The sequence below is a fragment of the Hyperoodon ampullatus genome (genome assembly GCF_949752795.1).
Source record: "Hyperoodon ampullatus genome assembly, chromosome: 5".
Taxonomy (NCBI): domain Eukaryota; kingdom Metazoa; phylum Chordata; class Mammalia; order Artiodactyla; family Ziphiidae; genus Hyperoodon; species Hyperoodon ampullatus.
This window is the reverse complement of record NC_136918.1, coordinates 30,724,148-30,737,301: the sequence shown is the minus strand read 5'-3', so window position 1 is coordinate 30,737,301 and position 13,154 is coordinate 30,724,148. Positions and strand designations below refer to the sequence as shown.

The 13,154-nt window shown below is 48.9% G+C and overlaps 1 protein-coding gene across 1 annotated transcript in view; it reads left to right on the top strand.

Moving 5' to 3' along the window:
* The first annotated feature begins 12,379 nt into the window (after window positions 1-12,379).
* GALNT15 (polypeptide N-acetylgalactosaminyltransferase 15) overlaps window positions 12,380-13,154 on the top strand; it is a 34,165-nt gene continuing 33,390 nt past the window's right edge. The window contains exon 1 of the mRNA XM_079704260.1: window positions 12,380-12,915. Coding sequence (XP_079560386.1) covers window positions 12,395-12,915 — 521 coding nt within the window. The 5' untranslated portion in view covers window positions 12,380-12,394. The remainder of the gene's footprint in view (window positions 12,916-13,154) is intronic.

Sequence of the window (13,154 nt, the reverse complement as noted above, 5' to 3'; positions counted from 1 at the left end):
TCATTGGCTTAGTTCCCACAATCTGATGCAGCAGGTCAACAGCTTCCCTACCTGCAGGTTCATATTTCCTCCTTGTTCACCAGGATTTTCCATCACTCACAATCAAATCCAGCAAGGACAGCTTACTAACTGTGGCTATGGGCAGTGACTGGTAGCAGCTGCTTTGGGTTTTTCCACCCAAAACAACCCCATGCTTTGAGCAGTGGTCTCCATCTCTGAGGACACATTAGAATCCCCTGGAGGACTGGACTTCAGTGTTGTTCAGACCTCCAAGGTTGGGGCTTACTTGGTGGCTCAGTGGTTAAGAATCTGCCTACCAATGCAGGGGACACGGGTTTGAGCCCTGGTCCGGGAAGATTCCACATGCTGTGGAGCAACTAAACCTGTGAGCCACAACTACTGAGCCCGCGTGCCACAACTACTGAAGCCCGTATGCCTAGAGCCCGTGCTCCGCAACAAGAGAAGCCACCACAATAAGAAGCCCGTGCACCGCAACGAAGAGTAGTGCCCGCTCACTGCAACTAGAGAAAGCCCACACTCAGCAACGAAGACCCAGCGCAGCCAAAAATAAATAAATAAATAAATAAAATTAAGGAAAAAAAAGCTCTAAGGTTATTCTGATGCATAGCCAGGGTTAAAGACCCACAGCACTAAGACCTAGAACACTGGGCACTTAATTTCCCCTCTGTAGGGAACCCTCTTGCACTGTTGGTGGGAATGATACAGTCACTATGGAGAACTGTATGGAGGTTCCTTAAAAAACTAAAAATAGAACTACCATATGACCCAGCAATCCCACTACTGGGCATGTACCCTGAGAAAACTATAATTCAAAAAGAGTCATGTGCCACAATGTTCACTGCAGCTCTATTTACAATAGCCAGGACATGGAAGCAACCTAAGTGTCCATCAACAGATGAATGGATAAAGAAGATATGGCACATATATGCAATGGAATATTACTCAGCCATAAAAAGAAATGAAATTGAGTTATTTGTAGTGAGGTGGATGGACCTAGAGTCTGTTATACAGAGTGAAGTAAGTCAGAAAGAGAAAAACAAATACCATATGCTAATACATATGGAATCTAAAAAAAAATGGTTCTGAAGGAGCTAGGGGCAGGACAGGAATAGAGACGCAGACATAGAGAATGGGCTTGAGGACACGGGGAGGGGGAAGGGTAAGCTGGGATGAAGTGAGAGAGTGGCATGGACATATATATACACTACCAAACGTGAAATAGATAGCTAGTGGGAAGCAGGCGCATAGCACAGGGAGATCAGCTCAGTGCTTTGTGACCACCTAGAGGGGTGGGACAGGGAGGGTGGGAGGGAGGGAGGTGCAAGAGGGAGGAGATATGGGAACATATGTATATGTATAACTGATTCACTTTGTTATAAAGCAGAAACTAACACACCATTGTAAAGCAATTATACTCCAATAAAGATGTTAAAAAAAAAATTTCCCCTTTGTCCCGAACAGTTTTTTTCAGGGCAGTCTTCGCTCTGTGAGCGGTCTCCTTCAGCTCACTTTTCTGCAGCTGTGGAACGGGCCTGCACTCAGGCATAAGTCCTGGTTTAAGCAATTTTTTTTTTAAACCAAAAAGAACATCCGCCCTATATTACATTTTCTAGATTATCAAAGCATTTGGCACTGTCCTTTCTGATAAATGCAGACATTTTATCTCCAGGTACCTGTCATTTAAAGATGAAAATCCTGAACTCCAGGGTTCATGGGCAATAACCAGGAGGATCTATTGATTGTCCAGTTGGAACATTCTTATTCTTTGGGTACTGTGAATCTGATGACCAACCGTGTTCCCTTCCTTACATTGGCTGCTAGGAAGCTCAGAGTGGCTTACTTTTGCAATTGCTTACATACTTTGTGTGTTAACTTTACTTCTGGTTTCATCTTACTCCCTAAGCTTACTTTTCCTTTGACCCAGTGTCCTTAGCTATTTATTCTGTCCTATTGATTTGAATGTACACTCAAGCCACCACAAATCCTTTCCAAAAAAGGAGACTAATATATTGATAAAAACAAAGTGCAGGGCTTCCCTGGTGGCGCAGTGGTTGAGAGTCCGCCTGCCGATGCAGTGGATACGGGTTCGTGCCCCAGTCCGGGAGGATCCCACATGCCGCGGAGCAGCTGGGCCCGTGAGCCATGGCCGCTGAGCCTGCGCGTCCGGAGCCTGTGCTCCGCAACGGGAGAGGCTGCAACAGTGAGAGGCCCGCGTACCGCAAAAACAAAAACAAACAAAAAAAACAAAGTGCAAATGGTAACTGCTATGATTAGGAAGAAGCAGGGCACAGAAAGTACTGCAGACTCTACAAGGCAGATCATGCTGACTCTCATGATGCAAGGCTTCCAATCTCAGATGCATGCTTCTGCCCCCCTGCCACCTCTACCTCGTGGAAAAAGTATTAGTGCTCAGACACCCAACCCAGGGAATTCCCCGCGGCCTTCTCTCTGAAACTGTCTCCTGGCCTCTCCACACAGTCCCAGCTGAGGAGCTGACAAATGCCTTCAACAGCACACTTATCCTTCCCAATCAAGGGCACAATTATCTTGATTGGTTCATAAGCTCAACTCTGTGTTCTGTCGGGGTGATGTCACTGTTGGGTCAGAGTGCTACTAGAGTCAGTTGTTCTAATGAATTCATTTACACAGTTGCTGCGGGACCTTTTGAAATCAATATGCAAATGTCACTTAAAACTTGCAGCAATGTTTTGAGCCAAGAGCGTGGGCCTTTTTATCGGGAATGCAGGGTAGTCTTAAACACCTGAAGTAAAGCTCTTTGTGGCTGATGACTTGGTTCTCTGTGGGGTTATATTTGTAGAGGCCAGGAAGTTGGTTATTCCAAGAATGCTTTTGCTCAGAAGGCAGGGAGGCTGGGTAGGATATTTAAGATTTCTTCATTTTCCTCCAGCTGCGTGACTATTGGGAGATTCTGTATAAATGGCTCAGGCACAATTTCCATTTTATAATGCATGTTCAGTTTCCACCATAGTGCTGAAAAATCTCTGGAGAACATTTAATCCAGCCCTTTCCTTACATGAATATATAGAGACTTGTCCAAGTTCACACAGAGAATAAGTTGCAGACTTTGGACTGGGATCCAACGTCCATCACACCTGTGACCACCCCAGAATCAGGTGCGTTACCTTCAGTTCTAAGGCAGAGGGATAAATTAGGAGTTTGAGATAGAAATGTATACACTATTATATATAAAATAGATAACCAACAAGGACCTACTGTATAGCACAGGGAACTACATTCAATATCTTATAACCTATAATGGATAAGAATATATATATTTATATATATGTATAACTGAACCATTATGCTGTACATCTGAAACTAGTACAACTTTGTAAATCAACTATATTTCAATAAAATTTTTAAAAAATTAAGTATTAAAAAAATTCAGTTCTAACTTCTTAAGACAAACTTCGTAGACTTCCTCCAAGCCCTACCTCCAATCTATTCAATATTCAAGGTACATTCATGAAGACGTCCACCCTCCAAGCATTGCAGAGTTGCCTGGGGCATCTATGCCTCCAACCATGTGCATTAGCAGCCTTCTGAACACATAACTGAACACGAGTCCTGATGGAAGTTCCCACAGACCACGAGAGTTCTCTGTCAGGATCCAGCCCTGCCTTCCCTCTACAGCCAGCAAAGGCCTACATTTCTATCTGCCCCACTCTTGCTTATTAGCAAAACACTTTTGTCAAGAGCCATCTCCAGCTTTGTATACACTCTCTTTCTCAGGGATCATGTCATGTTTGCAAAGAGATTGCACAAGGTTTTCAAAAGGCTCCTTTAGAGACAGTCCCACCCTTGCAAATTGGGACACAGCACAAGGCATATCCAAGGGGTAAAGCCCAGCCGCCATCTTGGGAACTGTTGTCCTCATGGCCTTCCTCCACCCACGTGTCCTACCACATGACACCCTCCCCTATCAGGTCTTTCACAGTGTTTGGGGAGAGTTGGGTGCTAAACTGACAGCATCTGGATCACATCAGATCTTTAAATGTCAGGCTAAATGTATTTCCTAGTCTTTCCTTGAGGGCTAAGATTGGACTACTCATAAATTCATCTCCTCTCTATCTGCATGGATTTTACACTGTAAACGTTCACAGATCAGCCATTTCCAATGCCTTCCCATCTCAAATGGCATATAAAAATGGAAGAGCTCAGGCTCAGCCAAGCTGCCAAGAAGTCACGAGCTGTAGGCATGTGACCCATTGTTTGGGTGCTCAAGGTGTTAGTAATGCTGGCTGGAGTTTATTTCACATAGCCACCCTGTTGTCTCTGGTTCTGGTCCAGCCTACAGAAGGGAGGAAGAAGCTTCAAAAAATGATAATAAACAATGAGGTCACAGACCAGAACATCCCAGCCCCACTGGACCCAGCCAAACCAAAACAGTCTTAGTGGCAACAGAAGCCCTGTGGGTCACTGTGAGTCAGGGAATCATGGCTGGTAGTACCAACCAGACTGGGACTCACAAATTGGAGGATCCACTTAAGAGTCACGGCTTAGAATTGAAGAATCTCAACACCAGTCTCAGACTGCCTTCTATCCTAGGTTCTAATCTCTAGCGCCTCAAGCAGTGCCCAGCACACAGCAGGTGGTCAATAACCCCAACTGCCTTCCCTGTTGGGCTGTGATTCCAGAACCCAACACAGCACCCGGCATATAATAGGTATTCAATAAATGTTGGTAGACTGATTTCATTCAGAGAAAATTTACTGGATGGACAGATGCATGGAAGGAAGGAAGAAAAGAAGGAAGAAGAAAGGAAGGGAGGGAGAGGGGGAGGGAGAGAAGGAGGAAGGAAGGATGTTATTAAATCTCTGCCTGAAGCTAACAAGTCAAAAAGTTGGGCTCAGTGCCTCACAAGGCAATCCCTTCAGCTATTGGACATTTACACTAAATGTTATAAAGTCCTCCCGTTGACGGAGCCCAAATCTGCCATGTTGTAACTCACTCTTGGCAGTTCTAGTTTTCTCATCTATGTCTTCCTGGATCTTTCTAGAGCATCCTTCCCAAAAGGAATCAGACCTTCCCTTCTGCATTCTCTTTCTGTTAGCATTGGAAAACTAGCAAGAACCCACATAAGGTTTTAGCTGCAGAATCACAAGAAGGGAGGATCTTAAGAAATCAACAAGTCTTTGTTTCCTCTTAGAATTTGTCTGGTTTGTTCTGGTTTTGTTCTGGTTCCCCAGGCAGCTGTGGAATGATTTCTTTGGAAAGACCTAGGTCTGCCAAGCTTGTTCCTGACACCAAGAGCAAACTTCCCTATACCAAGATAGTGGCCACAGAGCACTGAGGCCCATGGACATTTTGATGACTTCATAATGTATCAATTAGCTAGACTGACCTACATTTCCCAGAATGCTCATTTTAACACATTTTCAGTGGGGTTGGTTATATTGTTTTCCTCAGTTCAGATATTTGAATGGATTGTCCGGACTCCACAGAGTATACTTATGTTAAGACTTTTATTTAAAGGCGAAAGATCCAGTGGAGGGAGAGAAAGAGAATACAGGGGAACAGTGTAGTTTCTGAGAGACAAAATTTGTGCATCGGGGCCCAACATTTGTCCACAGAGACCACACTGAATCTCTGGATTGAACAGCCAAGATCTGTGTGAGGAACCTTGGCTTTAGGAGAACTCACTGAAAAGAGCCAGGTGGCTTTTTTTTTCTTTGACAAGAAAGTAGGATTTATTGGTGGGCGTGAGTAAGGAGGGGACACAGCCAACCAAGGGGCTTTTTAAGTCATCCAGCCAGGCTTCTCAAACTGGGGAGGCCATTGCAAATCGCCAGTAAAGAAGATAACCCTGAGGCTTGCCGGGAGAGTTTCAGACCTCAGACAGCATACCACATATCCCATTGCCTTTATCTTGGTCATACATCAAAAGTCAGACACTCAGGCACCCCCAGAAGTGAAGACAGAGCTGTTCTAGTATCTCCACAGTGGGGCACAAGAGTGACTCTTGGGAAATCTGGAAGGGCAGAAGGGAAGCAACAGACATTATGTAGCTCATACTACACGATGTGGCTGATCTGCTGACTCACCTCATTGGCCGGAAGCGGTAGGACTTGCCCTGAATCCTCCTTCAGTTCTTCTGCTCTTGTGTCTGGGCCAGGGGTCTGCGTTTAGCTCCAGACCAAAGGACCCTGGCTTCTGCAGGATACCCATACCACGTACATAGAGGCAGCAAGGATGGACACGGGTTTATTCCATCTCACACTGGGGGTCCAGCTTGGTCTTGATTTCCCCCACTTTGTATCTATCTTTCCTTCGTAGCTGCCTGTCTTGTGGACTTCAGGCTTCAGCATCAGATGTGAAGACACCAGCTTTGCAGAGACCGCTTGCCAGCTCCCACGATTATGTGAGATCATATCTCTGTAACAAGTCATGTATCTCCCATTTATGTCTCTTGGTGGATCTCTTTCCCTGGCTGACTCCTGACCCCTGGCTGCCAGGTGCTCTGCCATTCCCTGGGAGCACAGCCATTGGCTTCTCCCTCCCTCTGTGTTGCAGAAAATGCCAGATGGTGGCCAATTCCCTGGGCCCTGTTTCCCCACACACTACCATTCGACTTGCAAGCTCCTCTGACAATCTCTAGTCTGTGTGCAGGTGGAAGGCTGGGCAGGCAGCCCTGTTCTTAGTGATGGAGTGGGCTGACCGGCTGTGCAGATGAGCAGATGCCAGACGAATAGCCCAGGAGGCTCAGCTAATTTCTCACGGGGGGAAAAATGCCAAAACAGTGACAAGAAATCGCTGGAGAGCTCCTGTAGCCACAAGGAATGGTGGTCCTTGGACTTCTAATAAACCTCGAAGCAGGAGAGTGAGGTGAGCTCACCGGACAGACACAGGGACACCTAGCCACGTGGATGTCAGGGCAGACTTCTAGGCATCTCTTGGCACTCCCAGAAGGCTTAGCGTGCACAGGAGATGATGATCCATTTTCTCCAGGCTCATGCCCAACAGGTGGGGTTTTGCACACCTTCTATCAGAGAGATTGCAGACTGGTGGTCCGTGGGCTGAAGTTGGCCTGCCGCCATGTTTTGTTTGGCCTTCACGGTGTATTTGAAGGTTTTTAAATTCACTGCCAGCTTTTACAAATTTAGAATTTCACATTTAAAAAAATCTGAATTTCCCACTTTTCTTGAGAAACCAGAAGATTTGGCAAGTCTCGGCCTATTTTCCTGCATGGCAAAAATTGGCCATAGCTGAGGAACAGCTCTTCTTGTTAGACAGGGAGAGAAACTCTCGGCTCCTGCAGCCCCCCTCAGCCTACTGCTCTTGCTTATATTACCTGCCTGGCTTCTGCAGCAGATGCTTGGATCCTCTCCCACTGTAGTAGAAACCGAGGCTGGACTTCAATCACCAGCGTCTGTACCTCTCTGCCTGAGGACTTCCTTTGGCATTCAGTGCCTCTGTCTGCTCTCCAGCACGCCCTGAGTGCCCCTCCCCAGCAGACCTCGGCTGATGGGGGGTTGGTGCATAAATACCCCAACCCTGAGGCATGCTCTACTGTGGCTCCCAAACAACCCCAATGATATTAAGCTCTAGGTACCCACAGTAATAGCTGTCCTGATGACATGCTCTTCGAAGACTGCCTTCCCTTCCCTATCTCTCTTCCCCTCTCCCCTCCATGAATAAACTACTTGTTCCGTTTTTTTATACAGTAACAAGACTTCGTAGGAGTGATGTTCTACAAAGTTGCTATGAATACTGAATTAGCAAATACAGAACCACTGCTCCCCGGTCTTCTGGTCAACCAATCAATACATAACCTTGTTTTATATGTTTATGTTCAAAGACACCTTAATATATTTAATATATACTGTGGATTCATTAACATTGAACTCACGGCCAACAGCACTAGAAGTTACGCCGGAAAGAAGCTCATCTAACACATGCATTTTCCCCGTAAGGCTCATCACAGCCTTCTGCGCTTACGACCCTAGACAGCACTTCAGCACTAGGCTTGGGGGCCATTTTAAGCAGCAAAATCACCAACACAAAGCACAAAAAATGTGTAAACATAGCACTAGATAGAACAGGATACTTGTTTATAATACGAGAGCTGGAACAAGGTCAGAGTGTCACCTGTGTGACCTTAGCTGGGAATGTGCACATCACATAAGTCAACATTTTTGCCACTCTGCACTCGTCCACCAATGATTGTGAAAGTGACACAAGTATTAATTTCAAGGTTACAAATAAATTGTAGCAAGTAGGCAAATTCACAAAACCAGAACGCATCAGGATCAACTACACCCCAGAGCCCGCTACTAGGGGACTCCAAATGAAGACAACATCACAGAAGTGCTTTCCTCCTCAAGTAATTCAGAGGCAACTAAAAACCCTGGAAGAAATATAAAACAATAGTTTCAGGAATTGTCAGTTAGGTAACAGGGAGAGTGATCCCTGAGAGAGGGGAAACAAATGAGGTGAGACCTGTGAGTGTGTTGCCTGGAGACCATTTCCAGGCTACAGTTGTAGGAAGGGGATCCCAGGTGGAGCAGGGTGTGGCCCTGGCTTGAGGAGATAGAACTGGGAGACTGGGGAGGCCAAGGGGGTTAGAGCATGCAAAGCAGAGACCTGGGGAGCAGAGAGCTACACACAGAGAGCTCTGGAGATGGGCAAGGATCCCAAGTCTTCACAGGAGTTCTGATCAGAACATGCCTGTGGGAAAACAACTCAAGGCCAGAGAAAGAACCACCCAAAGGAGCAGAGGGAAGAGTCCTCAGAGCTCACACATGGCGGGGAATAGTCAGCGGCAAGAGTGGAAACGCGCAATTCATGGGGCGTCAGGCCGAGTACTCAGAAGGTCTTGCTTCAGTAAGTGGGGGGAAATTGGCCCTTAGCTAAAGACTGCTCAAAGATCAGACCATTTGACCTTCCAGAAAAAAAGCTCAACAATATTTATAGAAATACGAACATATCCAATATCCAACAAGATAAAATTCACAGCATCTGGCGTCAAATTGAAAATGACTAGGCGTGCAAAGAACCAGTGAAAGGTGACCCGTAATGAGGAGGAAAATGAATAGACACAGATCAAGAAGTGACACGGATGAGGATGTTACTCATCGAGTATTGAGAAGAGCCATGGAGACACGGAGAAAGCAGAGGGGAAGCAGACAGACAATGCCACACGTGGAAGGAGGGGTTCTGATGGGAAGAGGTGGGTGGGGGGCTCTCCCTGAATAGGCGATCTTGGAGTTGACATCAAAGTGGAGAAGTGAGCCATATGGCTGGACTTCTGGGGAAAGAGCCATCCAGCAGAAGGAAGGCCAGGTAAAGGCCCTGAGGTGGGACGAGGCTGGCAAGTTGGAGGCCAGTGTTACCCGAGAGGGTGGAGGAGGACGCTCTGCCCGAGGGTGGAGGCTGTGCACCCTTAGGTCTCCGAAAGCTTCCTGGAATCAAAACTCTCCATCCTATCATCCTCGTTAACCCCCAGATGTCCTTACATTCTAAACCCCATCTCCCAGAACGTCTGCCTCTTTAGCCTGGAAGTCATACAATTCCCACCCCCCAGCACATCCTGATGTGGGATATGGAAAATACAGTCCAATCTGGCAATTCCTATGAGCTGTCCATTGGGCGCTGTGCTGGGCTGTCAAAACAATCGTTTAGGACCTACTCTTTCACCTCTGACTCTGAGTGGCTTCAGGGAAAACAAATGTGAACACACACACACACACACACACACACACACACACACAGGCTGGAAGCAGCAACTGAATCCAAAGGAAAAACATTTTTTTCCCATGAGATGTTTATGCTCACAATTTAAGATTAAAATCAAGTCAGAAACAATGAGCAATTCACCCAGGAACCCTGCAGTGACAGCCCTCCCCACCCCACTCCTGGTTCCTCTCCAGACATCAGGATGGTGGCATCTCATGGTGCCAGCTACCCACCCTCCATCAATCCGGTCCACCTGACGCCTGAGGCCTCTGAACTCGCTGGCTCCCTTCCTCTCTCCCGTCTCCTTCACTCCCTCCAGGATCTTCAGGTACCATCTATGTGCTGCTGGCGTCTGGCTGTTTATCTTCAGGCCAGACCTGTCCTCTGACCTCCAGCTATCATATATCCCCACGTATCCATATATCCAGCTGCCCACCCTTCCCCTCCCCTTGGCTGTTGAAACGCCATCTCCAACTATGCGTGTCCCCAATGGAACCACTGCTTTCACTGCCCTCTCCATGCTCCCAGGCTTCCCCATCCTCCTTGACGGCAACTTGATTCTTCCAACTGCTCAGACCAAAAACTTGTAATCATCCTTGACTCATCTTTCTCTCACACTGGACGTTAATTCACCAACCAATCGTACAGGTTCTTCCTTAAAATACTTCCAGAAGCCAAGCACTGCCCCACCTCCAGGGATGCCCTTATCATGTCTCACCGCAGTAACACCTCAGTTGGTCTCCCTGCTTCTGCCCTGTTCTCCCCGACTGTCTAACCTCAGCATAGCAGCCAGAGTGGACCAGTTAACGTCCGAGTTGACTGTGTCTGTCTTCTGCTTACAACCCTCCAAGGGCTCTCATCTTGCTCAAAGGAAAAGCCAAAATCCCGACCTTAGCCCCCCGAGGGCCTAAGTAATCCCCCCTCTTGCCTCTCTCATTCCATTCCCACCCTGCCCACTCTGTTCCAGCCACACGGGCCCTCTGCGGGTCCTCAGAAGGCCAGGCATGCTCTTGGTCTCAAGACCTTTGTACCTGCTGTGCTGTCTGCCCCAAGTGCTCACCCCACTGAGCTGCCCAGTCCTCCTCGTTCACAAATGCTTCTGAGAGCCCTTCCCTCACTCAGTGTCAATTGTCAATGCCAGCCCCTGTTCCCCAGCCCCCTTCCCTGCTTTATTTTTCTCCTTAGCCCTTATCACTGTCTCTCCCACTGTATATTTTATTTTTTTATTATTAATTTTTAAAATATTTATTTATTTATTTGGTTGCACCAGGTCCTAGCTGCGGCAGGCAGCCTCCTTAGTTGTGGCTTTTAGGCTCCTTAGTTGAGGCATGGATGTGGGATCTAGTTCCCTGACCAGGGATCGAACCCAGGCCCCCTGCATTGGGAGTGTGGCGTCTTAACCATTGTGCCGCCAGGGAAGTGCCTCCCACTGTATATTTTAATTATCTGTCTGTCTGTTTGTCTTTCCCACTAGGATGTAAGTTCCACACATTTTGCTGTTTTATTCCTTGCTATACCCCCAGTCTCCAGGATAGTTTTGGCACATAGTGGGTGCTCATCAATAGTCACTGGTTGAATGAAGGACATTTACAACTGAAGGAGCATGCCCCTCTTCTGACCGCCAAGCCCTCCCCCACCCCCACCCCACCACTCCCCTCCACCCCCCCCCCACCCATCAACCTGCTCAGAGGCCAGTGCAGAGCAGGCATTCAGGTGCTGTTGTGGGCAGGAGGGGCTTGTGACAAGAGCATCTCCCCCAGCCCCACTCCTTTTCAGAAGGTTGAGGACGGTGGTCCTCAGACCTGTGGGAGGCTGAGTGTGTAAATAGCCAGTGAGCTCCCTGCATTTCCATCCCAGGTACAGCCTTCTGGAAGTTAGGAGGGAATACTCTTTCCCGCCCCTTTGGGTGGGGAAAGAAGCCTTCCTGTGAAGGAGATTCAAATCAGACCTCCTGGGATGTTCCTGTTGGGTTTGGTCCTGGCGGTGACGGCGTTTGTTTTCCCCGGAGTCGTGTTCCTCTGGTTGCACAAAGCCTGGGAACAGTGAGGGCGTTAGGACCATGAGCAAGGCGCACGCCTGCGGCGTCTGGCGGAGCTTCTCGGGCCGGCTGAGCGGGGAGCTATGTGTGAAAGGAAATTAGGCTGCTGCCGGCTTCACATCTGTTGAGCTGACCTGACTTGCAGGGTCCAAAAGAGGACGGCTGTCAACTTTGCCAGACTGAGGACCCACCGGCTACCCCCAGACATCTCATAGCAGCCTGACAATTCGTGCAAGGGGGGGAAGCGAAACACGTGGGACTAGACCCCTGAGCAGAAAGGAATCATTATTTTTCCCAAAGAGGAAAAGGGCATCAAAGGGTTGGGGTGGAGGGAAGCGCAAACAGTTCAGTCTGAAGTCCCTGTGAACGGGCTTTTGGAAGGCAATTAAAGACGTCCGCTCAGAGAGGACCTGGGCTGGGACTTGGGTCCGTGGCTTTCTGATTGTAAGTGGAAGCCGGTCTTACACACGCTGCTGACAAATGTCAGCCGGGGAAAAAAGGAGCAGGTTAAGTGACCGGCAAAAAAACCTTCCAGGTGGACCCAGGAAACCAGGTTCTGCTGCCAGCTTGGAGGAAGCCGGAGCAGGAGGAAACAGTGAATTTGAACATGACCTGTTGCGTTTGGCAAGTTCCAGCCACATGCTGCTAAGGAAGCGATGCAGGCGTGGACCTTGCAGGCTGCAATTCCTACTGCTGGGATGTGTGTTGCTGATGCTGGCCGTGCTGCACCCTCCCCTGCCTACCCTGCCCCAGGCTGTCCCAGCTCAGGTCGCCGAGCACGGCCCCGAAGCCGGGTACCGCCTGGACTTTGGGGAAAGTCCCCAGGAATTGGTGCTGGAGTCCAAGGACGAGGACCAAGAGTACGGCCCTCTGGAGGGCTTGCCGTCCTTCATCTCGCTGCGGGAGGATCAGCTCCTGGTGGCTGTGGCCTCTCCCAGGGCGAGAGGGAACCAGAGCCAGGGCAGGAGAGGTGGCAGCTACCAGCTCATCAAGCGGCTGAGCAGGAGGCCGGACGAGGACGCCCCAGAGAGGGACTGGGCGGCCGAGGAGGAGGATGCAGGGGCATCTGAAGAAGAGGCGCTGACCTCGCTCAGCCTGGAGGAGGCGCTCGGTGCCCGCATCCCCCTGCAGAGGGCGCTGCCGGAGGTACGGCATCCGCTGTAAGTAGGCCCTTGCTTCCCCTTCCCCCGTTCCCGGAGGGCAACCAGCAAACTCAGGGATGCAGACATTCTGCGTTCTGCTTCCACTGCCTCAGGGCAGCGCTTCTCCACGTGTGGTCCCTGGACCAGCGGCGGCGGCAGCAGCATGCCCTGAGGACGTGTTAGAGATGCAGAGGCAGAAACCCTGGGTGGGGTCCAGCGATCTGTCTTTAACCAGCCCTCCAGGGGAGAACCACCGT